The sequence below is a fragment of the Sceloporus occidentalis genome, unplaced genomic scaffold (genome assembly GCF_023333645.1).
Source record: "Sceloporus occidentalis isolate IW3139 unplaced genomic scaffold, rSceOcc1.0.p SCAF_3, whole genome shotgun sequence".
Taxonomy (NCBI): Eukaryota; Metazoa; Chordata; class Lepidosauria; order Squamata; family Phrynosomatidae; genus Sceloporus; species Sceloporus occidentalis.
Window position 1 is genome coordinate 242,329,391 of NW_028316983.1, and position 27,146 is coordinate 242,356,536.

Sequence of the window (27,146 nt, forward strand, 5' to 3'; positions counted from 1 at the left end):
GACTGTTCTGCTAGGAGGAGAGGAAGACCATGTTCCAGGTTTGATAGATTCAATCAGAGAAGCCACAGCCATGAGTCTGCAGGAGATGAGGTGACTGAGGACAGGTGACTTGGAGGTCTGTCATTCATAGGGTTGCCATGGGTTGAGGTTGAGTTGAAGGCAGTTAACAACAAAAAGGTTCTTCCTCCCAGAAAAAAGGTACTGTGTAGCGTTAGCACTCAAGCCTTTTGCAGTCTTCCTCAGTAATCACTGCTTTGCCCTGGTTGTGATTCTTTGATTTTCTTTACCTACCCCCTATACCAGGGGTAGGCAACCTTTTTGAGCCGGGGGCCGGGTTGCTGTCCCCCAGACATCGGCGGGGGCCGATGCCAAAAAATAAATAATTAAATAATTAAATAATATAGGACAACATTTTCAAATGTAGGACACATTTTTTAAAAATGGAAGACATGCAAAAAATTTGATGATTTTAAAAAAATGTTAATATAAATGCATGTTTCTTAGGCATGATCAAAATGGAGGACATTTGGGCACCACCAAATGTCCTCCCGCAGGGCCTTTGGCAGCGGCAATCGGCGGCAGGACCGAGCAGGGGCCGGTCCCAACGGCTCGGCGGGCCGCATGCAGCCCGCGGGCCGTAGGTTGCCGACCCCTGCTCTATACCATAATATATCTGGAATGGCAAGCACAATGTACTTCAAGTTCTAAGGAGCTAATAGTAAAAATTTTGGAGAAGAAAGGCTATTTAAAAACAAGCATGTAAGCACATGTAGTTGCGGGCACACTGGCGATTTTTTTTAAAAAGGAACTAGAGGGAACATTGTGGGTCCATTGCTCTATCTTTATTTTAAGAAGCATAGCTTCTAATGTAATACTGAATTCCAGACCAAGGGACATTTTGAAAAGTTTCCACAGGTCTTTGTGTTACATCAGTAGCATGGAGGTCAAGTAAATGCAAGCAGTTAAACCCACAACAGAAACATGCACAGTGGAGTCAAGCAGATAGTTATACAACAAAAGCTCAGTATTTATTTGGCAAGTTCAATTGACATATGACTTGAAATTCTCCAGTATATACATAAAACTTACCAAATTTAGCTCTAACAAGCTTTTAATCAACTAATATCTTAAACTTATCCAAGTAGGGCAGACTGAATTTACAAGTCAACATTGGCTCATTACCGATCAAACTTGAAAGGGGAACCTATCTGCCTGCATTTTTAAAAATGGGAGAAAAATCTGCACCGAAATTCTTGCAAGGACAATTTCTGACAGTAACTTCAGTGGAACTATATTATAATTAAGACTCCACATTTAAGCAGTTATGGAGTTACAGCAGCTTCCTTTGAAATGCACCTCTGTGAAACAAAGGGCAACACAACAGGAAAACCACTTCTCCCTAGAAACTCACCATCTTCTGGATTCCAAAACTGTCAGAACCACTGACTTTTTCTCTCTAAGTCAGGTGCAAGCGTGCAAGCAAGGCAGCTAACTGAGGGAGTGCCAAAGCAGATAATCACTAAAGTTAACAAGAGGAAGGTTAGCTGTTACATTTCTATAATGGAACCGACTTCAAAGGTCACCTTGCACAGAGCAGTATCTATTAGCAGGCAGAGGCTTCTGGAGAGAAGCAGCCAAATGGACTGCAAGGTAGAAGGAAAACACACTTTTTATGCAGCCTTGACATTCTGTTTTCTCAGTCATGATTGCAGGAGTTCAGGAACAAAAGGGGAAAGACAATGCAGAAGCATTTTCCTATTGTGGAAATGTTATCGGTTGTTAGGATGAGTGGTTAGAATTAGTAGGTAATACTGTACAATTTCTAGTTTTCTCTGTTTATCACAAATAAGAGTAAGCTTGCCATTAAGGACTTTACTGCACAGGAAAGAAAGGCAAAATGGATCAAGAGAGTAGCAGCTTTCTCCAAGCTGCTCCCCCTGCCCTCACAGCACTTCTGTTCTCTTCCTAAGGTGAGACCTTCATCAAAGCATGCCTTTTGCTGAACAGATTCCTGCTCAGCAAAAGGGGTGGCTTGATGACCATCTCCCCTTGTGAAGAGAAAATGCTATGAAGCTGTGAAGAGAAGAGGTGCTATGACATCATGTGGAATGGCATGGAGAAAGTTGCTACTTTTCCAATCCATTTCATCTTTCTTTTTTTGTACAGGAAAGTCTTAAATGTTTGGCAACAAGCGTAAGCAAACGCTAAATGGATTCTATGGCTATTTAGGTAATGCTCAAGAGAAGGATAAATAATGCACACCCTAAAAGATTTCAATGGATTTTCAAAAGGTAACCTTAATGCTTGCATTCCTAATTCTTTCTTTACCTTTGGAAGCCAAGGTAAACCTAGGTATAAGAGGGTAATCAGGTGACAAAAATTTGGCAAGCTTCTATGCCAAGTTCAGAATTAGATACAAGTTAAAATCCCAGCCAAAAATACTTGTAAACTGAAAAAGAAATGCCATCTCCTGGGAGGTGGTTTTAAATGTGGCATTTTCCCTAGCCCTAATCTTTTGCTGGATGCTGTGATTCTCAGCACCAGAAACAATCATGTCAAGGAATGGGAGGGTTATTCCCTCATGCTTTCCACTATTTGTGATGACAGAAAGGATTGGGATTAACTACCCTTGGCAAAAAGAAGGGAGGAGGAAGGTGCACATTCCCTGCTGATTTCTCTCCTATGACCTCCCAGGCTTGTCTATTAACACCAGAAGAGAAGATTTAGGATGTGCAAATATTGCACTAAGAAAATAATCCTAACGCTTTGAAAGGAGAAATCTGTTCTTCATGCAAGCACCTGTGTGACTGGCATGCATAGCTATTTTTCAAACCTCAAAATAAATGGCCTTGCTATACTGCCAATCCACACCTGTGAGATTCCCCTTTTCAATTAATTCAAGACCAAATGTGCACATGGTGAGGTCAAAGTGAATTTATCTTCAGATTCCTAATACAGGCCACACTGAAGCTGACGTAAGGTTATCTGTGAAAAGAATTTTAAAAGAACGTGTCTTCTTAAAATAAAATAAAAGGTAGGACCAAACACTGTGGATGGTACATGCTTTTATATCAACACTCTTGTGTGTTTTTTCAAAAATTGCTAGATGAAAGACAAGACCATGAGGTACACAGTATATTACACCAAGCTGAGTGAAATTTGGATTACAAAGAAAACATGAAGGTTAGCCTCTGACCACTAAGCCATAGCATCCTACAAATTCTGTGCAAAGCATGCTAAGCAGCCTATGTGGCAGGTGATGGTCCCACACATGCTTTAACCATTTTGTTTACAATGAAAAATAAAGTGATGATGGCAAAGGTAAACTGGGATGTGAAATGCTTATTTGAATTTCACTTGCTTTGAAACCTATCCCATCAGTTTCGTCTTGTGATGCTTGATCAGCAGGTGCTAATGCCTAAATTAAATTAGTTAACTTGTTAACTTTTCTGACTAGTAAAGAGGCTGGTGAGTGAAAAACAAGTGCGGGTGGGGGAGAAAATTCACATGCTTGAGGTTCTTTTCAGATTTTCTCTGTAGCATGCAAAAAGGGCTAGAGATTCCTGTTCCTTACTATGAGTTATGCACAAACTAATTCTGATGGGTTCAAAGTGCCACACAGGGGCTTGTCTTGAATCTCTACCAAATATTTTTGTACAGTTGGACTGAATGTCCAGCTGGCATGTTGTTAGCTGCCTGCTCTATCCTGGGCTGCAATCTCACTCTGATGTACCATTGAGAAGATCATCGGTGGCAGAGAAAGAATCTGGAGCCTGACATCTTGGTGGCTCAATCAAATTATGGCATTGACACATCAACATTAAATCTGGGCCAGTAAATTTAAATTTAAATAAATTTAAACAATAAATAAATGGTAAAAACTAAGTCTAAACCCCAAATGAAATCCTGAGGAGCTGAATCTGGAGATGAAGAGTTGTATTCTGATCCCGCAGTTGCTGTAGATAATAAAAATTCTAGCACATTCCTAAAAATTCAAGAGAAAATAGAAGGAACAGAATTTTAAAATTCTGCCTTGTCAGATCATATTGTACAGGGGAAAAAAATAACATATATACTCAAACTAGGCAAGCATGGACATACAAGCAAATATATAGATTGAAGCCTGAACAGTTAATTGCTAAATTGTGTTGTTAATCTCAGCAAGTATTATGGGGAAAGAAAGAGAGGAATGATATTCTGTAAACACTTTAAAAATTCAGAAAATCCAGTTCCTTGGCATAAGCAAATCAAAGTCCTTCAAATAAGATAAAGCAGCTGTCCAGTTACTATCAACCAACTGTGGAAAGTATTTGAGAACCAGGAGAAACCTCAGATTTCAAAGCAACACATTGGGATTGAGAGGAGGCTACAGTCATCCTTACAGAGAATGTGGCTAATGCAAGATTACATGATACATTTACATCTTGGTCTGGATCACAGGCTTCACAGCACGGATGTGAATGCTGGGCAGGCAAAACCATGAGAGGGGAAGCTCCCTGCTGGAGTTGTCTTCATGGAATTTGATATTCAAGTAGAAATCACCCGTATAGAGAAAAAGAAGAGCGCCAATGCACACCGAGTTTTCTGTTGGTTTAACCTGAAAAAGACAAATGGGAATTCAGACAGAGAAAGAAAAAGAGATACAGATAGATAGATAGATAGAGAGAGAGAGAGAGAGAGAGAGAGAGAGAGAGAAAGACAATCAGTAAACTGCAGCTGTGCATTTCGCTAGCATGTAATGGAAAAAGTATATTTTATTTGATTATTAAAAGGTTTTTATCCCATGCTTGTATCATGAGATCTCAGTCAGTAAACAAATAAAATACAAGCAATTTAGATGATTCGAGTCAAAATCAATAAATAAGATTAACAAGATAAAAACATAGCGAACAATTCAAACAAGTCAAAACAGCTTTTTAAAAAGGCTAGAAGAGTTTGAAAAAAACATATACATGGTTAAATGTAAAACTCAAAGATACAGCTGTGTTAGTCTGTAGAATCAGTATGTAGAAAGATCTTCTAGCACCTTTGAGACTAACCGAAAGAAAGAAGTTGGCAGCATGAGCTTTTGTAGATTAAAGTCTACTTCCTCAGGTGTCCAAATGCATCTGAGGAAGTAAACTTCAAAGGCTTTGAAGAAAAAGACATCTTTGGCACTAAAAAAAAAAGAATGTTGGTTAGAGGGATTTCCAGGAATGGGGTCCTCTCTCATCTCCATCATATTGCCCCCATTGGTGGGACACAGAAGAAGGCCCCTCTGGCAGATCTCGATGCTCAAGCAGCTATACAGAGAGAGCCACTCCTTTAGGTATTGAGGTCCCAAGCCATTTAGGGCTTTGGATGTCATCATCAGTAAATGCAGAGAAACCTGGGCAAAGAAGACGGTCTCGACAGAAGGCAGGCCTATCAGAGAAATATGGTAGACTCCTTTAAACACTAGACAGAATGATTTGTTATAAGAGATGAATTTTGGAGAGTACTAGTTTTTGCCACTTCCCTCTATAGCATGTTATGTTTCTATAAATTGCAGATACGTATTTTTCTGCTGTGAATGGTTATCCAGATGACTGATGATCCAGCTGAAGGACAACATTATTATGATTTGATTAAAGCTTGAATAAATAGTTAACTGCTCTCTGAAAGGAGTTTGTTATAAGCATGTAGCAACTGCTTATCTAAAACACAGGGCACATTGAGGCTAACACATATGTAAAAGGAGATTAACAGTGAATTTTATTCAGAGGAAAAAGCATGCTGATCCAACATAACAACAACAAGAACAACAAAAATTTTATATTTTCCCTCCTCTCCCTGTGGATTGAGGCAGGGTTACAACCCGATAAAAGCATACAAATACAATCAATAAAACATGTTCCATTTGGGACAGTATAACTAAAGGGTTATTTGTGGAGTGTATAGACTGTATGATGGCCAGCCAATTAAAGGAAAATATTAATTGTTTAACAGCACACCAGCTAGTTAGTTGTGCTGAATGATATGGAAACTGTATTTTTAACTCACAACCAGTATGATGTGCACCAGTTGTGCCGTTCCTTGAATAGTCAGATCTGGCAACAGCAACACATGCCTTGATTACATCCTCTTTGGGCTTCTGTAACATGCTCTATGGGGAGCTGTCTTTGGAAACTGTATGGAAAGTTCAGCAGATCCAAAATGCTGCAACCAGGCTGTTGACCAGGGCTGGATACAAGAATCATGTTACCCCCCTGTTGAAATAGCTGCATTGGCTACTGGACCATTTCTGGGCAGAATTTAAAGTGCAGCTTTTGACCTTTAAAACCCTTACATGGCTTTGGTCCAGACTGAAAGACTGTGGGGCTGTGCAGACTGGCATCTACATGACGCATGCCCTGACTCCGCCCCCAAGGCCAGCGTGATGCCACACGCTGCACCACACAGCGCTCCTCTGGTGCTGTGTCTAGATGACGCAGCACTAAAGGAGTGCTGTAAAGCTGACACGCCGGCAGTGACGGCGCCCTTTTGCAGCTCCTCTTTGCCCTGCAGAAAGGCCAGATCAGGGCCGTGGCGTGCAGTTGTTGCAGCCTGATCTGGCAAAGATAGGAGTGGCCTGCACAGCCCCTGTATCTCCTTATATAAGCCAGTGTGCGCTTTATGGTCTGCAGAAGAGGGCTTTCTCTCAGTACCTCCACATTTGCAGGTGTGGATGGTGAGGATTTGGGACAGAGCATTCTCAGTGGCTACTCCCTCCCTCCTGTCTTTCCAATGGCAGATGAAGATATTTTTATTTAGGCAGGCCTTTTAATTTTGATTATGGAATATAGTGTGTGTGTAAAGTGGTACAGTGGGTCCACTCCTTATGAGGGGGATCCATTCTGCAAAGTCTCTTAGCCACTTTGCTATCCTGTGAGTAGCAAACTCGATGTTGGTGAAAGGAATTTGACAACTACCTTGCATGAGGAAATCTGAAAGAGCTGCTATCGCATTACCATAATGACCCACCTGGGATTGTGGGGTCAATTTCTGGGCATAAATTTTTAGATTTATAGATGAGTATCTCTGACTTTTCTTCACGAACGAAGATTCAGGAAGGACTCATCCCGCGCTTTCTACAAGCATGTTGAAGACTAAAAAGACCAATCCAAGATAAACAAGTCCGGTTGCAGAAAGCACAGAAGAAAGTCTCCTTGGGTAATGTTTCCAAGTTGTGGATCTTTCTGCGCTGTCTTTCTCTTCGAGACTCGTTTGGCATGAGTTTTTGAAAAGGCTACAGCATCGTAGATAGTGCATCTCCATGCCTCCCGATGCAAGGCCAGGGCAGGCCATTGTTGGTGATCAATTTGGCTAAGCCTGAGATGTTGTTTCAGGGAGTCCTTGTATCTCTTCTTTGAGGCGCCCCTCTTACGCTGACCTGTGGCAAGTTCACCGTAGTATACTATTTTTGGGAGGTGATGGTCCTCCGTCCTAGAAATGTGTCCTGCCCAGTGCAGCTGCGTCCTCAATAGCATGGCCTCAATGCTGGTGATCCCTGCTTGCTCAAGGACAGCAACATTTGTCACATAGTCAGACCAGTGTATATTTAGAATTGTGCATAAACAGCGCTGATGAAAGCGTTCAAGGAGTCGTAGGTGTTGGCGATAGGTGACCCATGTTTCAGACCCATAAAGGAGAATAGACAGTACAATGGCTCTATACACACTGATTTTTGTGTTTCGCCTCAAGTGTTTGTTACTCCAGACTCTTTTGTGAAGCCTTCCGAATGCACTATATGCCTTTGCTAATCTGTGATCGATCTCAAAATCTTGGCGTCTGAGGAGATGATGCTTCCCAAGTAGGTGAACTGCTGGACAGACTTAAGCACAGATGTGCCTACAGTGATGTGGGGATGGTAGTGTTCTTCCTGGGGTGCTGGCTGGTAGAGAACTTCCGTTTTCTTCAGACGTGACTTCCAGCCCAAAGAGCTCTGCAGCTGTTGCAAAGCAGGATGTTAGGCGCTGCAGAGCTGCTTCCATATGGGCAACGAGGGCATCATCATCAGCAAAAAGCAGCTCACGGACTAGATAGTTTAGAGTCTTAGTGAGGGCCCTCAGGCGGCTTCAGTTAAACAGGCTACCATCAGTATGGTAGCATATATAAATGCCGTCTTCTTCTTCTTTGAGATCTGCCATAGCCCTTTGGAGCATCATGTTGAAGAAGATTATAAATAGAGTTGGAGTGAGAACACAACCTTGTTTCACACCATCACTTATTAGAAAGGGCTCAGAGAGAGCATCACCATATCTGACTTGACCTTGCTGGCCTTCATATAGCATGACGAGTATATACGGTAACTAAAATAAATATATGGCCACTCATCAGGAACTAGTGCAGCTGGTTGGATTCCATCTCACCTCCCTGTAGCTTCTCAGAGCTATGCAAGTACTCTACATATGTTGCAGCTGCTGAATAATAATCAAGGGCAACCCCATGTAGAGCACATTGCAGTAGTCAAACAGGTGTTTAAAATAGCACGAACTCTCAGTCTACAAGATGGGTTGTTGCTGATTCATCCAACAGAAGTGGTAGCAGGCAGTTCAGCCCCAGCTGCAACCTGTTTATCAAACAGCAAGACTGGATCCAAATTCAGGAAAACAGTGCAGACTCTGCCTGGTGTCAACAATACTTCAGTATGTATTACTCTCTGGATGGCACCCAAGTGCAAAATTAGCTTACTGCAGCCACAAGCTGCTGCCTTTCCCTGAAAATCCTTGAAAAGTCATATGCTTGAAATTCACCACTGTTTACATCTCTTTGCCCAACTGGGCCATTTACAGATGAACAGATTGTTATTTCCTCATCCCAAAATAGAGGATCAAGGTTGGAAACATCTGCCCCAAAGGCAAACTACTCTTGAAGTTGGAAAGAGGAGTGCCTGACAAAGAGTAAGCCTTCTGGATTTCAATGGACAGAACAGCAGGCAGAGCAATCCTTGTTCAAAATTGGCCACAAGCCATTATAACACAGGAAAAAATATTAAATCCATGAGGAAAAACCCCAAAAGGATAATAAACATCAGCAATGCTAAAATAGCATTTGCTCATTTAATATGAAAAAGAAAATAAAAGCCAGATGGTGATGATGATAATGAAATTAACAACCACAATTTATCATAACCATCACCTGCATTTCTGCCTTAGCTCTTTCCCCATGAGCTGGACATGATATTAACACATTTTATCCTAACAATCCTATAAGGGAGGTTAGGCTGAGGGATAATCATTGGCTCAATGTCACCCACGAAAAATCAAAGTTTTTCCTTGTTAGCAATAATTGTTTGGGGCTCAGATGAGTTTCCATCCCCATCTAGGTTGTGGAACTAGAAGGAAGGACTGCAGCCAGACTGCAGCCATATAAAATTGGGTCCATTTAATGGAGTTATGAGAATGAAAGAGAGGCGGCTGCTCAGACATATTGAATGACCTTTCCCATGACCTACATTAAGATCTACGGATGTTATTATTTTATTTGAAACAATAATGAAGTCTAGTGATTTGATACTAGAACTGTAGTTTGCTGCCTTCAATGAGATGTGCAACCAAATAATTCAGTCTCATATTACTGCTTTATATACTTTTTGATTTATATTAAGGAGCTCATATATATATCTAAACTACAAACAAATATAATTGATCCTTCTTGGCATTATAATGAAACAAAGGTATATTGCTTTTAGCTGTTTACACTGCCCATTATTGAACTGTAAAGGTTTTATCCTATTTCCAAGAGCAAATTAATAAAATCTTGTTGTTGCCAGAAGTCATTTTTTATCACAACAGAGGGTGTGCATTGACCACAGACTTTGGTTCAGATTCTGGCTGTGTTTTTTGTTTTGGTTTTTTTTTTTAATTTTGGTCACACCAAACCACAGCCAGTCCATTTCAATTTGGTTCTGAACACAGAAGCAAGATTTGGCAGTCCCAAGAAGGAGTCTTCTGATTCACTACTGCTGGAAATGCAAAAACAGAACCTTTTAAAAACTTTAGTCAGAAAAGGATAACATTTGCAAGCATAGTTTCTCCTTAGACAGGATTATGCCTGCCAAACTGTAGACTCAAGTTGACCATGTGTGCCCACCTCACTTCTGCACAGACCTCTCTTACTTCCTGCTCTACAGTGAAAAAACTATTTTTGGACAAGCAAAGGTCCTAGGTAGCAACCGCTATTAAAGAATCCTTCCCTGCTGCTTTAAGTGCCACTATCCCTGGAAGGAAATGGAAATCCCTATACACCATTCCTATACCACAGGTTATGCACAGGTATTCGGTATCCACCAGAAATCTTGAGATCTGTAACCCTAGTCCATCATCTGACGTTGCCTTTTCCTTTCTATGGTGCAGGAGTGTATTTTCAACATAAAGTGATGGAAATGCTTTGAAGGACTGAAAGCCAAAATGGTCCTTCACTCCTGGTTCTACGTCTAAACTCTTCTAAAGACAGGTCTTAACAGGATCTGAGGCATGTAATAATTAAGATCCTTGAGCGCTTACAGCATTAGTACAACATGAAAAACTGCCCTTAAATAATAGTTTCAGATAATAAAAGGTTCTATAATATATGTAGTTTTTAAGGTAATGAATTAAAAGTTTGCCAATCTTCTGTCATATTAGTCACATATTTATCACATATAATAACTCAAAGCCAACATGTTTTCAAGAACGTTTTTTAAACAGAAACTGGATGGCCATCTGTGAGAGTGCTTTGATTGTATCTTCCTTCATGGCAAAATGGGGCTGGACTGGATGGTGTTGGAAGATTTTTGGAATTCTCTTTCCCCCTCCTTAGATAAATAGGGATTTCCTGCATGCAAACACTCCTCTCTCTTTCTCTCTCTCTCATTCAAACTAACCATGTAACTTAGATTACACCCCTTTTGGGCACTAAAAGGCATTCTCTCTCAAATATTCTCTTCTGAACTGCATGTTTTCCATCTTCCTCTTCTCTTAACTTTCTTTGGAAAGATGGTGAGATAAAGATTTTTTTTAACTGAACTATTTACCAGCTAGATTAGGATATAGCTTCTATGTATACATAGATTAAAACCATTAGTAAACTTTTGTTTGAACTACAAGCTACTTGTGTTTATTGTTTTTTGGAGTCAATCTCAGTTCTTAGGGAAGCAGAGTTAGACAAAGGCACATATCTGCTACTCTGCTGATTTAAAGCTAGACCGTAACAAGCTTGGCTTTGACATTTTGGATATTTCAATATTTTTGTTTCCTTACTAAAGGCTGAAGCCTTAGGAAACTTAAATTACCCTACAGATGGCCCTTGAGGTCTCTTCAAACTCTATGATTCTAAGGCTAAAACTACACTGGGGCAAAACTACAAATAACTCTCCCTGAACACTCTGCCTGCCATTCCAGATGATGATAATGAAGCTCAGGGGGTAGACTGCAGACAAGGCAGGAGCCAAAGGGGGAAAAGAGGGAGAGACCAGTATTCTTGGGTGACCCTTGTTTTTAAAAGACAAGAATCCTTCTCCCCCAAACAAGAAAACAACCCAATGAGGAATGAGGGAGCTTGCTATCCTCTGAAAGTCATAAAGCGTTGAATATCCTTTGAAAAAGAAAAGGAAGAGATGCATACAAAAGCAAGTAGCCCATCTGAGCTCTTATAGCTGATGGCACTTTAAGGGAAGGAGTGGATGGATGCCTATCAGCACCCAGAATTTCTTTTAAGGAGGAAGATCAGCTGCAACATCTTGCAAGCAGGGTTGCCAATTTCCGGGGAATTCCCCTGAAACAGGGGGATTAAAAACCTTATCGTTTTATTTCCGTGTTTGCCAAATTTCTGGGGAGATTCCAGGAAATCCAACCTTCCCAGCCAAACATACTTTCCCACCCAAAATACATCCCGTTCCCACTCAAACATACCTTTCCTACCCAAACCTATCTCCCATCCCAGGGTGGGACTTCCAGGTCAGGGGGGCCTTCCCATAGTGCCTTGTGCCCCCCTGACCCAGAAGCCCCGCCCCCACCCTGAAAGTCCTGACCCCGACCCGGAGGTCTCACCCTCTTCCGGGGAATTTGGGGGAATTCCAGGGAACCAATCCGGGATGGTGGGGAATATCTTCAAGGGTGATTGGAAACACTGCTTGCAAGACTCTTTTCAGTGCCTATGCCATTGGAACGTGTTATCTTCTGCAAAATCAACTTCGCTCATGACGACCCAATGAATGGGAAACCTCCAATATCCCTTGTCAACCACTGCCCTGCTCAGGACTTACAAATTCGGGAGCATGGCTACTTGATTGACTCAATCTATCCATAGCGTGGTCTTCCTCTTTTCCTACTGCCTTCCACTTTATCAAGCATGATAGCCTTTTCCAATAAGTCATGGTGTCGCATGATATGTCCGAAGTACAACAGCCTGAGTTTAGCATCTACTGGGAGTTCAGGGTTGATTTGCTCTAAGACCCATTCATTTGTATTTTTAACAATCTGTGGGATCTGTAGATGTTTCCTCTACCATTTTTCAAATGCATTAATTTTCTTCCTGTCAGCTTTCTTCACTGTCCAGCTTTCACAATTATACATAGAAATTGGAAGTGAAACAGGGTCACTTAAAGTCATTATCTCTGCATACCCCAGGTAAGCATTTGCAAAAGAGACACAGAAATAGGTTGTGGGGAGGGACTTCTTGCCCTGCAATCTTAAATGGGATGAAGGGGGGAAGAGAGATCATTGCCACATTTTGTCACAATTCCACTTGCCTTTCTGTGAATCAAACTAATTACTGAAGCAATGCTAAAATGTATCTTTATTGTTCATTATATTGAGGCAGGTAATTTGGAAAACAACAATTGTGAATGTGGGATATAGTAAAAGATGAGATACAGGTTGTTACAGGCATGTTGAAAGCCATGAAGACATCTCACTGTTTGCTTGTTAAATTGGCAAGAATCAGGCCTAGTCTAATAAATTACTGAAGAGGCAATATTAGTGCAAAGTGAAAGGATTATTAGGCAAAGCGAATATCAATCAAGTTAAAAGTGGCTTTTCAGAGGAGAGGGAAAGAAATGGTTTCAAAGCTTTGATTTTGATATGAAAAAAGAGGAATAGAAAGAGAAGTGATTTAGCTATGAAGTCTGCAGCCTGAACAAGCTGACAGATGGGAAACTAGGGAGCATCTACCCCATGGTATTATGTGCCTTCAAGTCAATTCTGACTTATAGTGACCATGTAGTGGGGTTTTCTTGGCAAGATTTGTTCAAAGGGGGTTTACCGTCATCTAAGGCTAAGAGAGCATGAATTGCCCAAGGCCACCGAGTGGGCTTCCATGGTTGAGCCAGGATTCAAACTTTGGTCTCCCAGTCCCACAGTCAAACAACTAACCCACATTGGCTTTAGTAAGAAGTACTAGGCAAAGCTTTACTTAGGACTGAAACAACATGCAGGCATCTGGCTAACATCGCCATTTCCCCCCTCCTGTTTGGTTTGTAACATCTTGCCTGATGAAGAAGCCCATGGAACTACGAAAGCTTGCAACAAGTATATTGTGCATTTCAGTCGGCCAATAAAGGTATCGCTGATGGATTTTTGTTTGCATTTGTTAAATGGCCAACACAGTTACCCCTGAAAGCTCTCAAGATGTTAGCCTAATAATACTCTGTAGAATTTGGTTATCCTTGTTGACTGTGCATGCCTCATTCTACACTGGGATGGAGTATTATTCATAGTCTTTCCTCATACCAACACTGAATTGGCTATGGCGATGCATACGATGAACCACTGCAAGTCCTATGTGCATGACTGCACATAAAATTTAGATTTAAGTGATCCCTGAAAGTTCCTGTGGAAACATTTTAAGAAATGTAACATGTGGCTCGCTCCTTCTTACTTTGAATTTTTGCTTAGACTCTTTAAGGAGTCTAGGGATGCATACACACTGCTGCGATAATCGGGTTTAACTGCCATGGCTCCGTTAAAGTGGTGTCAAACCAGACTATTGCAACAGTGTGGATGCATCCTAAGGACCTTATCGCACACACAATTTTCAACGTTCTGGGGACGGAAGGAGGACGCTCGTGTGCGCGCGTGCTCTGCAGAAAACGGAGTTGATCGTACACAAAGACGTCCTCCAAGAGGCCCCTTTCCGTCCCCTGGCACGCACCCGTTCGCGTCCAGTCCTGACGGGCGCCATTTTTTGCCGACAGAAGGTAATCCGTCAGGCAAAAATCATGCCCGTCAGGACTGGACGCGAACGGGTGCGCGCCGGGGGATGGAACGGGGCCTCTTGGAGGACTGAATTGTGTGTGATAAACTCCGTTTTCTGCAGAGCGCGCACACACACGAGCGTCCTCCTTCCGTCCCCAGAACGTTGAAAATTGTGTGTGCGATAAGGTCCTAAGTTTTTCATGGCTTCCAACAATGCTTGGAAGTTCTAGGAGTGTGTGTCTTGCCCACGTGGCTCCCTCATATGCTGGCTGCAGGAGGTATGTGAAGAGGAGCCACAGGAGAACAAGCAGCGGGTAAGTGAAAATTGGCCTTAATAGATCATGATAATTTTGATTCTTATTTCCCACGCACACACACACACACACACACACACACACACACACACACCGCAAACCAGTCTGTGAAGTATGATGCTAGACTAAACTAACTGAAAGCTAGAGATACAAAATTTCTAGATATTTTTTTTCCTGGGGAAAAAAGGGCTGGGGGGGGGGGAATGAAACAGCCCCCTCAACAGATTGAAAGTGACTTAGGGACATAAGTGTGCTATATATAGCTTGGTTTGGCATAAAATTATAATGTTTGAGATATGAAAAGTCCAGTTGATTAAAAAATTACAAAGTGGAATTCCCTTTTTAAAGTTTTTCTTATTCTTCTTTTTTACAAACTGAAACAAAAGCCCGTTAATGGGTAAGGGATGGCTGAACTGCAAGGAATCCTTTTGGTTTTGACAGTTTATGAGAATCAGACTAAAAAAGGGCAAGAACAGAACAAACCATCCATATTAATAAAGAAAGATAATTATTTTGTTTCCTCCAGTGCTCCACAATGTCAAGCAGACATAATGGACTCATTCCCATAAAAAGAACTGAAAAAGGGAATCCAGGAACAGAAATAACAATGATATGACACTGTGCTATTAGTGTTTCTCAGGCTATTTGATAAGAGAGCACTAGTCATTTTTTCCTAAATTGTCAGGGACTAGTACCATGCTGGCTACAACTGTTATATCTTTCCTAGAAATTCTCCATAAATTAGTAACTTTTGGATCATGCACTGGCACCAGTCTAAATATCATCACTTTGAGTAGTAATGCTGTATGTAGGGCAGCTATATGTAGGGCAGGTCTACTCTGGCCAGCATACTCTGGGCTGCTCCTGGAGTATTCTGGCACTGAAGCTGGCCTGAAATCTCTCAGTTACCTTGGCCCTCCACATAGCCACCAGGCGGCTATCTACATGTGCATCCTACTGTGCCACCCAACCATGGCGCTGCTGGTGCGAGTCACTCGCCCTAAGGTTGAAAATGAGGCACCCACCATCAATCACGTGGCTGGACACCTTGTTGTGACCTCAAAGGAAGCAGCTTGTGCCATTGGTTGTGGGTGGTACAGTGGGATACAGGTGTAAACCACCATCTGACATTGTTGTGGAGTACTCTGGATTTTCCTGGAAAATTCGGAACAAAAGATAAGTTATTAATATTTGGTTTAAGGAAGGAGTGGCCCAGATTCAGTACAGAACTGGTCTTTCCTCATGAAGACAGTCGACATTCGAACAGCAGTTTTGACCCTGCTTCATGTGGACAGGGTCATGTGAAGGGTGGGGGGAACCAGTATACATGGCTATGGAGCCACAGAATCTTTCGTGCACTACCCTAAACTAGAGCATTAAAACTTCTTGAACGTGAATTCTAAACACTGTAGGGAACTGCAAACCTAAAATTCCATGAACAGATCCCTGGCAGTTGAAGTGGCATTGAACTGCTATATTTGTGCAATGAGCATAGAGCCTCACTACTTCTATTGTCAAGAGAGAAGGTAGATCATTCCATGCCAATGTCTACATTTGCTTCTTTAAAAAGCTGCAGCAACAACAGCCATATGTATCCAGTCAATGTACTCTATGGTGCTGTATAGACCGGCACAAAGTGCTGCCCTGCATATGTACTAGGGTTGCCTCGGGGCGTCCTTTCCAGACACCCCGCAAAGCTGCTTTGGGTCTCTTTGAAGGTATGCTATTTAAATGATGCATGGGTCCTAAGAGTCCGGAGGTCGCGCCAAAGCCACACTCCATTCCTAAGCACTGGAGTGCAGCTTTGGTGCAGCTTCCGGATTCTTAGGATGCATGCATCATTTAAACAGCATACCTCCAAAGAGACCCAAAGCAGCTTTATTTTGGCAGTCTGTAACAGGCCGTAATTTCTTATTTAATGGACACTTCCCACTTTGGCATTTAAAGCAGGACCTCTGCTGAACCTCCTCCATTACTCTTCTATAGAACAGGTAACCACGTTCTAATAACTATATTCCAATAAACAACTCCCCTTGATTTTGTCTAATCAGATTTTAAAAATGTTTTATGTTCTTTTCAGAACCAAGCACTTCTATTTCCCCACTTTTACACTGGAGCTTTTGGGCCCTTTTCTATGCAATTTATGACTCTTTTATCCCTTTAAATAACATTCTTGCTTTTCTTTCTATTTTGTATGTTCATTGCCAAGCTCTACCTGATCCCCTTCAAACATTTATACTATCAGACCTAACAGATGAGTCACCCTAGTGAATTGTCCCTAGCTCCCAATGGCTTTTTCCCAGAAATTAGTTTAAAAGCTGCTTTATAACATCCTCCCTCTACAATAAATTGATGTCAGAGGAGTCAACTTTCAACTTGGTAAAACTGTGCATTTTTTTGAGCCTGCACTGTTCAAATAAAATCTCTGTGTGTGCAAAATTACGTGACACTTATAATTTCTTCTATGAAGTCAAAGATGAGTAAGTTCTATGGATCCAGGGGCCAATTTTTAGCCTCCAGGAGCCATGGGGACCCAAACAACTAAGCACAGCAAATTTTTACCATACATCAAAGGAGTCACAGACAGAATACGGAAAATGGTGTGGAAACATAACCTCTAAATGATCTACAAACTGACAAAGAAAATCCAGCAAATGCTGTGTTCAGCGAAGGATAGGAGAGACCCTCTCACGGCTGCAGGCGTTTACCTCATACCATGCAACTGTGAACGAGTGTACATAGTGACCACCAAACACAGTGTTCAAACATGAATCAAACATGAGAGACACTATAGAGTGGGTCAGCCAGAAAAATCAGCAGTAGCAGAACATGTTATAAACCATCCTGGGCATAAAATGCTATTTGAAATTCTGGTCCATGCCAACAATTATCAGGTCAGAATGCACAGAGAAGCCATTGAAATCCACAAACACCTAGACAACTTCAATGGGAAATAAGAAACCCTAAAGTAAACAAAGGGCCCATACAGACAGGCCAAAATAAAGCTGCTTCGGGTCACTTTGGAGGTATGCTGTTTAAATGATGCATACGTCCTAAGAGTCCAGATGCCATGCCAAAGTCACGCTCCAGTCCTTAGGACGCATGCATCATTTAAACAGCATACCTCAAAGTGACCTGAAGCAGCTTTATTTTGGCCTGTCTGTATGGGGCCAAAGTTTGGCTACCAGTCCTGGAAAATACCAAAATCAAGACCCAGCTAGTTCAAATGAAAACCACCCAGGATCAGAGGGATTTCCTAGCAGACAATGATAATTAATTAAATAGACCCCCTGAGGCCTGCCATTCAACAACAGACGAACACAGAGATTAACATATAAATCACTTCATCTCAGCCAAGGCTCACACAGCATATATACCCCACTCACTTCCATGCTGGTGAAACGTCAGGAATGAACTCTCCCAGAACACAGCCACAGAGCCCAAAATACCCACAAAAAACTATGGATGCCGGCTGTGAAAGCCTACGACTTCACAATCTTTTAACTATTTCGATTTCCTCATTACCAAGGTTGAATTTATGTAGACTCTCCTTGGTCATTATTTCATAACAGGCACTGGAAAAAAGGCATTAAATGGCACAGGTACTTCATTGCTTTACATTATTATTTATTTACATGCATGTTGCAAAACAGAATACAAGGCGTCCTTTCCTTACATGGGGGATCCATTCTGGACCCCCCTCATAAGGCAAATACTGCTTATGTTCAAGCCCGGTTGAAAAAATTGGGCTTGTGCACATGGCGCGGTGTGACACATGCACCATGCGGACATATGCCATTGCCTCTACCATTGTGCGGCTTTCAGTATAGCACGCCCGTGTATGACCAGGCACACTGTATAACTCAATGATGGACTTACCGTATCAATATAAAAAGTGTTGGATCCGACAAAAGTGATACCGCCTTGGAGGTCATAGTTGTGGACCCCATTTTGGTAATCTTGATAAGGGATGATAGTGAGAGAGAATGGACCAACACTGTGCTTGCTCCAGTTTGTTAGCTTCACTTCCAGCTTTACGGGGTCTCCAACTGTGCAATCCGCAACAATGTCACAGTCACAGAGCTTTCCTTCCACCAAGACATCTGTAACATAAAGACCAAAAGGATTGGGTAAATGGTTTAGACTTCAGGGACTTGGAATCTTAAATAGTTTCACAGCACCAAAATAAAGCACTTGACAACTAAACATCTACGTAACAAAATTACATATATTTACATTTTGAGCTGATATTGTGTTTTGTGATCTTCACTGTTATACAATCTAGATCATGTTGCATCATTATTATGTTACTTTTTTCCCTGGGTATAGGCAACTTAAGAGAGAAAAGTACTAGGGTCGCTATGGGCTGAGAAGCCATAAAATATTTTTTCTACTGTTATGGCTCTATAAGGAGAAGCTTAATGAGTTGGAAACATATAAAAAATGGCCATGATAAGAAGCTGTTTATAAAAGCTTTATTTATCTGTCCCATGAATACATATGAAGACTTACAAAGCTAAAAAGATTGGGGGGGGGGGTTCCTTCAAGGAGAAACCAAATAAATTCTTACAGTCCAGAGATAGAAAAGAGAAAGGGAAGATAAGACAGACAAAAATGAAAGACAGCAAATACTTATGGTTTCTTTGTTGCTGTTATGGCATAAAATTGGAGTATCTGTACATGTGTAAAAATAATATAGAAAACAAGTTTCAGAAGCAGTTTGAAGGGTGAAAGGAAGAAAAGCAGAAACACAACATAGTCATCCTTAGGTCGTGTGCAATGCGTTAACAAGTCTTTTGGTAAAGAGCAATGTGAAGAGGAACAGAGAGCTTTCATGAGGAAGCTGGTTCCTTAAAGAAATTGTCTTTTGCCATACTTGCCATATATTCTAAGTGATTCCTGATGGGCACCATCACGCCTAACATAGTGCTAATGCTTTAGCTATCTAATAATGTTATAGAATTCAAAGACATAGTTGTGTTAGTCTGGATCGATATGCAAAGGGAATGTAGAACATCTGAGACTGAGAGAAAGAAGTTTGTAGCATGAGCTTTCATAGACCAAGTCTACTTCATCAGATGCATCTGATGACGAAGACTCAGGCTGGATCCACACTGCAGAAATAATCCAGGTTGACACCACTTTAACTGATGTGGTTTAATACTATGAAATTTGGGAAATAGTAGTTTGTTGTGGCACTAGAGCTCTCTGACAGAGAAGGCTAAATGTCTCACAAAACTACACAGAATTACACAGCATTGAGCTATGGCAGTTATAGTGGCATCAATCTGGATTATCTCTGCAGTGCAGATGTAACCTCAGTCTAAGAAAGTTTATGCTACAAATTTCTTTCTCTCAGTCTTGAAGGTGCTACAGTATTCCTTTGCATAATAATACTGTAGTCATGACTTCAGCTCTTCCTCTGGTTTTGACAGTTTTAAAACTCCACTTGTGTTAATTTAAGACGTTATATTTTGGGATATGCTTTAGCTTCAGTAGAGCTTTCATGAATATACCAAAATAAAATTCTTCTGAAGGCCTGATCAGTATAGAATGGAATCCTTGCCACAGAGGCTATCTGAATTTCCACTGACAGAGCAAAATCAATGGTCACACTTAGACAACCACGACAAAACGTTTGAGTACAATCACATCCGGAATAGGCTGAAAAATCCTCTTCCAGAACATGGAAACTAATTACACAGAAAATGTACACTTTTACAGAAATACAACATATTTTTACAATAGATAAAGAGATCTAGTGGTTATCATTGTTAAAACAGTGATGTTACTCCTCTTGTGATGCCACCATTAGCTCCTCCTGTCCAAGCTGCAGAAAGGGGCACTCAATGAACCCAATCCATGAAGGGAGAAGGACCTCACTGCAACATTCACAGGGAACCCTAAACTTGTTTCCCAGAGGCTTCTGCAAATGCTGCAGAAGACTCCATGATGTCACTTCATTTGCCAAAAGAGAGACAGCTGTTGGACTGAAAAAAGATGATGCAACTCTCTTGCATGTTGCATTGGCGGGATACAAACCGCCATATAGTACGTATAGGATACGTACTAGGGTTAGGAAGGGGCGGTGCTTCCGCACCCCCCTAACCCTAGTACGTATCCTATACGTACAAGATGGCGGCGCCCCTTCCACATGGGCGCCGCCATCTTTACGTACTGAACGCATAGCGTCGCAAATGCGACTCCAAAAGAAGCTCCATTTTGGAGCTTCTTTTTTGCTCCGCGCGGGAGCCGCGCAGTTTGGCTGCTGCAGCTCCCGCACGGAGCAAACGGCGGCGGCGGGGAAGCGCCGCAAAGCGGCGGTTTGTATCCCGCCATTAATCCCTAAAGAAAGTCTCAGTAAAGACATGTTAGTAATGTGAGAGTCACATTACCTTGGTTCCTGCTGGTCTAAGAATACAAGGAGAACACAGGGACGCAATTCTTTGCTAATTTTCTTCTCCAAGGAAACAATGAATAGTCTGAGCAATTTCCTTCCTGTTGTGATGAAAATTTCAAAACCTGTACATTTTGAGACTTATTCTGTGCACAATTCATATGTGACATTTTAAAACAGAAAACAGCATTTTGTGCACAGCAAAAGTCATTTTGTGTACAGAAAATAATGTTTATGTGCAAAAATACTGTGTAGAAGATGCTGTTTTTCAATACCCCCAAAATGCAAAATTTGCATCAACTAAGGCCCCAATAATGGCTTGTTTTCCCACAGGAAACATTGTTTTCTGCAAAGACAATAATATTTCTACACAGGAAATGTTGTTTTCTGTGAAAAACAACCATGTGCACATTTTGCATAGAATAAGTCCCAAACTGTGAAGATTCTTGCCAATCCAGGATTTTTCTAGTCAGGGTTCCTTGACACTCAAGAATCGTGTTTCAACCATTTTTAAAAATATTTTTGGATATTTTTTCAGGCCCTAATACAATATTACGTTTTACTTTCACAGACGGCTCACTGAAGAAATAAGAGAGAGATAAACGTAAACAACCACAATCCAGGTAGTATTTCCAATTATAGATGTTGGGAACATGCTGGAGCATATTTTAATAAAATAATGAGCTGCTTCTTACTGATAGTCTATCGATATTGTAGATGAACTAATGTGTTTGCTCTTAAACCTGAAGAATACAATATCCATCACAAAACAACAGTGAATTCTAAAAGGAAAAACAATCTATGGAAGAAGAAGCCACATCTAGCTATTGCCAACAAAGTCAATATTGGAATCTGTACCCTTCACTTTATCTTATGTTTGGCTGTCAGCCATTGAGACCAAGTACATAACACCTTTCAGAATCTCATCAACTGAGCTCTGATGCAATACCAGGAGAAAAGGAATAATATAATGATAACATGAGAATCAGACATTTTAATATCTTTACAAACAATAACAAAAATCAGATCAGAGGATCAACTTTTCAATTCCTTTCTTTGTTCACCACCACAACGCAGGTATTTTTAGGTTGGTTTGTAGAGAAACCTAATGCTATCAACATTATAGTCACACACTCACTCACTGACACTCTCTCTCACTGCTGCCTGAGAATATTTCACAGCCGATTAGCCAAACGCATTCATATTAATCTTTGAGTCTCATATGTTTTTCCATAAATAAAACAGGCAAAACAGATCCATACCACTTTCAAATCCCTAGATGGACTTTTTAAAGTTATCTCTCAACGGAGATGCATATGAAACCTTCATCTATACATTGGATTCAAGATGTCTCCATCTTCTCTGTTGCAAGACAGTGGAAAAACCAAATTTTCTATTCTTGCTGGGTACATTCGGCATGGGTAATAAGAGATCACACACTGAATCTTTCACAGACTGCCAATATCAAGGTTATGTGGTTTCTGAACAAAAAGCCTTCAGTCTTGTTGGTCAGAAAGTAGGGTTCTCTCCTTTCTTCTGCCCAACGAATTTCTAACTATGTTTGACAGGGCTCTGCAGAAGGAAAAGTCTTTCATTTAGTAAAACCTCATGTCTTTTCTTCCCATCACACATATGGCCAGATATTTCAATAGGCATTCAGAATTTCAAGTGGGTTTTTAATTCATCTCTGAAAAGCTGGCCACTCTGTTGAACCACACAAGGTCTATTCCAACAATAAAGAACAAAGAGGAACTTTAACTTAATTTCCCCTTTATTCTGTGGGCACACAATGCACCTTTTCATGCAATAATCTGAAGTGTCCCTCCTCCACATCCAATTAAAACCTGAAAGGTCAGAAGACAGCAACCTCAAATCAGGTTTATTTATGCCATATATCTCACAGTCAATTAGCCTCACATTCATTTAGGATGTGTTATGAGTTGAGAGACTATGGTAATTGTTTCCTGAACTCAGCAACAGTAGTTACAGCCTATAAAAGTGTACAGACAATCATCTCTGCCAAATGATCGATGAATGTTTCCCCAACCAAGTGTGGGTGAAAGAATATATTATGGTCAGGCACTTTCCAAGATGGTCACATAAGAACAAAGAAAATATTTCAAAGCTTCATTCCCTTCCTGCCATAGCAATGGTCCATTTCACCATTTGGCCCTGTTTATTTCAACCACAAAGAGGGGAAACCGAATCAGATCCATAGACCATTGCTGAAGATTTCACTTGTTAACACAGATGGCATATAAAGTCATTATTGGTGCTAATGTATGGTAGTTCCAAATCTCTAGCATCACAGCCAAGTGGCGAGTGCTACCCTCATTTTGCTTTGATTCCGATTTTGTTGAGGTTGTTGCAAAGATCATTTCTGTTTCAGAAGATGATAAGAGACTAAGCTGAGCATTGCTGAAACATTTAAAGCTCCCATAGAAAGACAAGTTGGCCAGGGGAGAACAAAAAATGAGCCAAATTACCTCTTGTTGGGGGATTATTTGTGTAGCATCACCCTCCCACATCTCTGAGCAGCTGCATACAATAAAATGCATGACTCACACAAAGCATGTACCATGGCCTGCAGGCTGAAATGGGTTGCCATTTGGAAAGAGGAAATGTATTTCAATCCCTCCTGCTTTAGACGGCATGCGATTATTACCAGGGAATGTGAGACCCCTTTCTGGTTCTACACATTCAATAACCACTGTATATGAACACTTAAATGGGTCTGACATGAGTAAGATTAAATTATGGCAGGAATGCGGATAGTTGAGGGGATTTTGTTTTTGCTAAAACAGCTAAAGTGATTATGATGCATGAAAAGGAACCACATGAAATACAGAGACTATGCTTCACTCTTTTTTTTAAAAAAAAATTGCAATTTGTGGAGGATAGAGCTTTTCATGGCTCTCAGACATGATAGTAAAACAGAAATTTTAGCTACAAAGGTGGGCTATTGGACACTTCTGGAAACAGAATGCTCCAATGAAATAGATATTTAGTTGGCTCCACCAGGTAATGCATGTCCTGAATTTAATCTTGCATAGTTATTAAGGGTGAGCTTTTGGCCAAAAGGCCTTGGGCTAAGAATCTGTGTCTCAAAATCTGAAATAGTCCCTTTTGACCCTGAAGATTAAGGTATTTACCATTATTGGCAAATTGTAACTAAACTGGGGAAAGGAATGCTGCTTACCCCACTTCTTCAGTAAAAGACACTTTCCTTACTCAGTTCCAGTACTGTGCCTATATGGTATTCTAAAAGATTGGTAGTGCCACTGTACTAATATATTGCAATTTGTAATGCAGCTGTGCTAAAAATAAAATAAAAAGACCACTAGTAACAGCTAAGTAACAGGTATGACTGAATACTTTTCAGATGAGATTAGATGGGGAGAAAAGGTGAGAAAAGTGTTTAAAAGCAGGTGTTTCATTAAAATTATTTTCACTTGCAAAGAGAGATGGGAGAGAAGCCACTAAAACCTAGAATGACACTAAATCTGGATGTGATTTTATTTGCTAGCCACTGAACTAGAAAATGTTCGAACTTTCCTCATCGTGTTTCCTTTTTTGTCTTTGTTTAAAACTCATTCTGGATTTGGAACAGAACATGGAGAGAAATTCTTACAGCCAAGGATTGAAAATATTTTAGAAAAGAAGTCGGATTACTAAATTCATGTCTTCTGTGATTTTCAAAACATCTGGGGAAAGATTTAAGGTGAGAAAAAAATACTATCCCATTGCAAATTAATGCAGTGTATAATGCAAAGTAAGTTTCTTGTATTGACTTTAGGCAAGTACCTTGTTTCTCCTGTGTGCTCTGTTTGCAATCTGAAGCAATTCCTGACAGCCTCTTGACTATACATGTTTGATAGAAGCACTTTTGGCTCCTGGGTTGCTTTTCAAGGCTTCTAAATCTGTTTTGAACTGTATTATGGAATGTGTTAAGTTAGAGGACCCCACAAATTGCTCTTGTGCCCTTTGATCCTAATTTGTATGTTTCTGCATAAATGGTTTTCTTTTTGTATTCTCTTTATGATTTGCAAAGTGAGGCTTTAACATCCCTGTTCTTCCATCTTGGAAAAGGCCAATATTAGACAGATAAATCCAAACAAGACAGATTCAGGGAGGGGATCCCACTCAGTGCTTCCACCAAACTCATCCTGCAAGTGCCAATTGGTGTTTTCATGACAGTCAAGTCTTCAGATTATGTGTGCATTTTGCTTTAAATCTGCTGCATGTCTCTCACATAAATTCCATTCTACCTTTAACTAGCATTTAAGCTGGGTAGAAAACCCTGTTTCTAGAGATGAAAGGAGACAACATCTAGACAATAAGTGGCTAATGGATAATGGATGTTCTCCTGAATTACACACTATACACATTCTCTAAAAATGTACATCAGTTTTTTTTTCCTTCTTACTAGTACTTTTTAAGTGGTTTTAGTGATTTTACTTTTGAGCATTTTAAGAACCAGCAAGGGAATGCCATGGGCTAGAGGCCAGGCTGATGTGTAAATCTGGATATTCAGGAGGTCACAAGAAATCCTTGGAGCAAGCAACAAATAAAAAGGCTGAGTGAGATTACAAAGGGAAGAACAGTAATCCAAATAGCCCCTTTACCAAACAACAGCAAAATGAATTTAATGGCAACACCAGACATGGTGACATACTCCAAGCAGACTAAAGTCTGCAATAAGAAAGCTAGGCTTGAAGACAATTTGTATCTGAATGCCAAGTGCAACTGGAAACCAAGTTCAGAAAGTCAGGCGTCACTAGTGAAAACTTGGCAAACCTTTGTTCGGTAACTATAGATCCAATCCAGAGAGGTTCGTGGTCAGAACTAAACCGTAAGTGTTACCATTGCTTAGTTAAACTAACCAACATTTCAAATTCATGGTAGGCTCTATTCTCATATGATATAATTTCTGAACACATTTCCCCCTCTTGTTCTTAGTTCTTTCAGCTAGGTGCTTCTCACAGTAATGACCTCAAACAGGCTTAACTCATACCTGCCACCCTCCCAGAGAAATCTCACCACTTGTGGCTGAAATCATCATGTCACTGCAATACACTTTTACTGCTACATAATCTAACCTTCCCGGTATACCATGGCAGGACAGTTGCATGTGAAACTCTTGATACTGAATAAGGCCAGCCCTGATAAGAGCTTAGATTTAAAAAATGTTGAAAGCCTGGTGCCTTCACAGTTAGAGTAAAAGAAACGGAAGCCAATACAACTTTATTTTATTTTCTTTTTAAGAAACAACCATTCAAGAGAGAAACAAGGGTGGCTGTAAATGCCGCATGCATAAGGAACACAAGAATGAGAAGCATCTTTTTACTGCACATAATAGCCAAAAACCAATACTAATTTGCAGAACAGTCCATTGCTTCCATAATCCTTTTTAGCCGCCTAGATTCTGGCAACCTTCCCATGCATGATAAACATTTTAAAAATTGAATTAGTGTCAAGTTGTTTTCTTTCAAATTTAGACAAGGAATGAAGGGAAAAACCACCCCAAATTATGTTCTAATAGAAGGGAGAGTAAGCAGCTAGCATATGTTGGTACTTCACTGCACTTTTCTGTAAGGCTGTGCCAAGTACTCTGTTTAAGGTGCCAGATGCCTTTGTGGGAGCACAGAGATGGCAAAAGGTGGAAAGAAGACAAAAGGAGGAAGGACACACATATGTCAAAACATTTAGGAATATTAAAGAAAGCCTCGGGGGCAGGAGGCTTACAGTTTTAGAACTTTATGAAAATTTAGACAGAACTAAGGCCTGTTACAGACTGCCAAAATAAAGCTGCTTCGGGTCTCTTTGGAGGTATGCTGTTTAAATGATGCATGCATCCTAAGAATCCGGAAGCTGCACCAAAGCTGCCCTCCAGCGCTTAGGAATGGAGTGTGGCTTTGGCGCGACCTCCGGACTCTTAGGACCCATGCATCATTTAAATAGCATACCTCCAAAGAGACCCAAAGCAGCTTTATTTTGGCAGTCTGTAACAGGCCTAAGAATCCCAGGAGCACAGGTGTAAATCCCAGATTTGCAACTGTGAAAAACCAGCTCCTGATCTGCTACTACCCTACTAATTTGGGCCTGTTCTTTCTCACAATAATCTGAGGTAAATCCCAATGTAGCATCTTTCTTAAGATTCTTGTTCCCAAGAGGGCACCCACAGTCAGTATTCAAATAGAGGAATTTAGTCAACCCAAAGGCTGCAAAAGGGCTTTGGGTAAATAAAAAGCTGGGCTCAGA

At 40.8% G+C, this 27,146-nt stretch overlaps 1 protein-coding gene across 1 annotated transcript in view; it reads right to left on the minus strand.

The window, feature by feature from the left end:
* Positions 1-759: 759 nt before the first annotated feature.
* LOC149317694 (trafficking protein particle complex subunit 9) overlaps positions 760-27,146 on the minus strand; it is a 337,712-nt gene continuing 311,325 nt past the window's right edge. The window contains exons 22-23 of the mRNA XM_089518016.1: positions 18,368-18,591; positions 760-4,597 (exon numbers count right to left, since the gene is read on the minus strand). Of these exons, the coding sequence (XP_089374142.1) occupies positions 4,418-4,597; positions 18,368-18,591 (404 nt within the window). The 3' untranslated portion in view covers positions 760-4,417. The remainder of the gene's footprint in view (positions 4,598-18,367; positions 18,592-27,146) is intronic.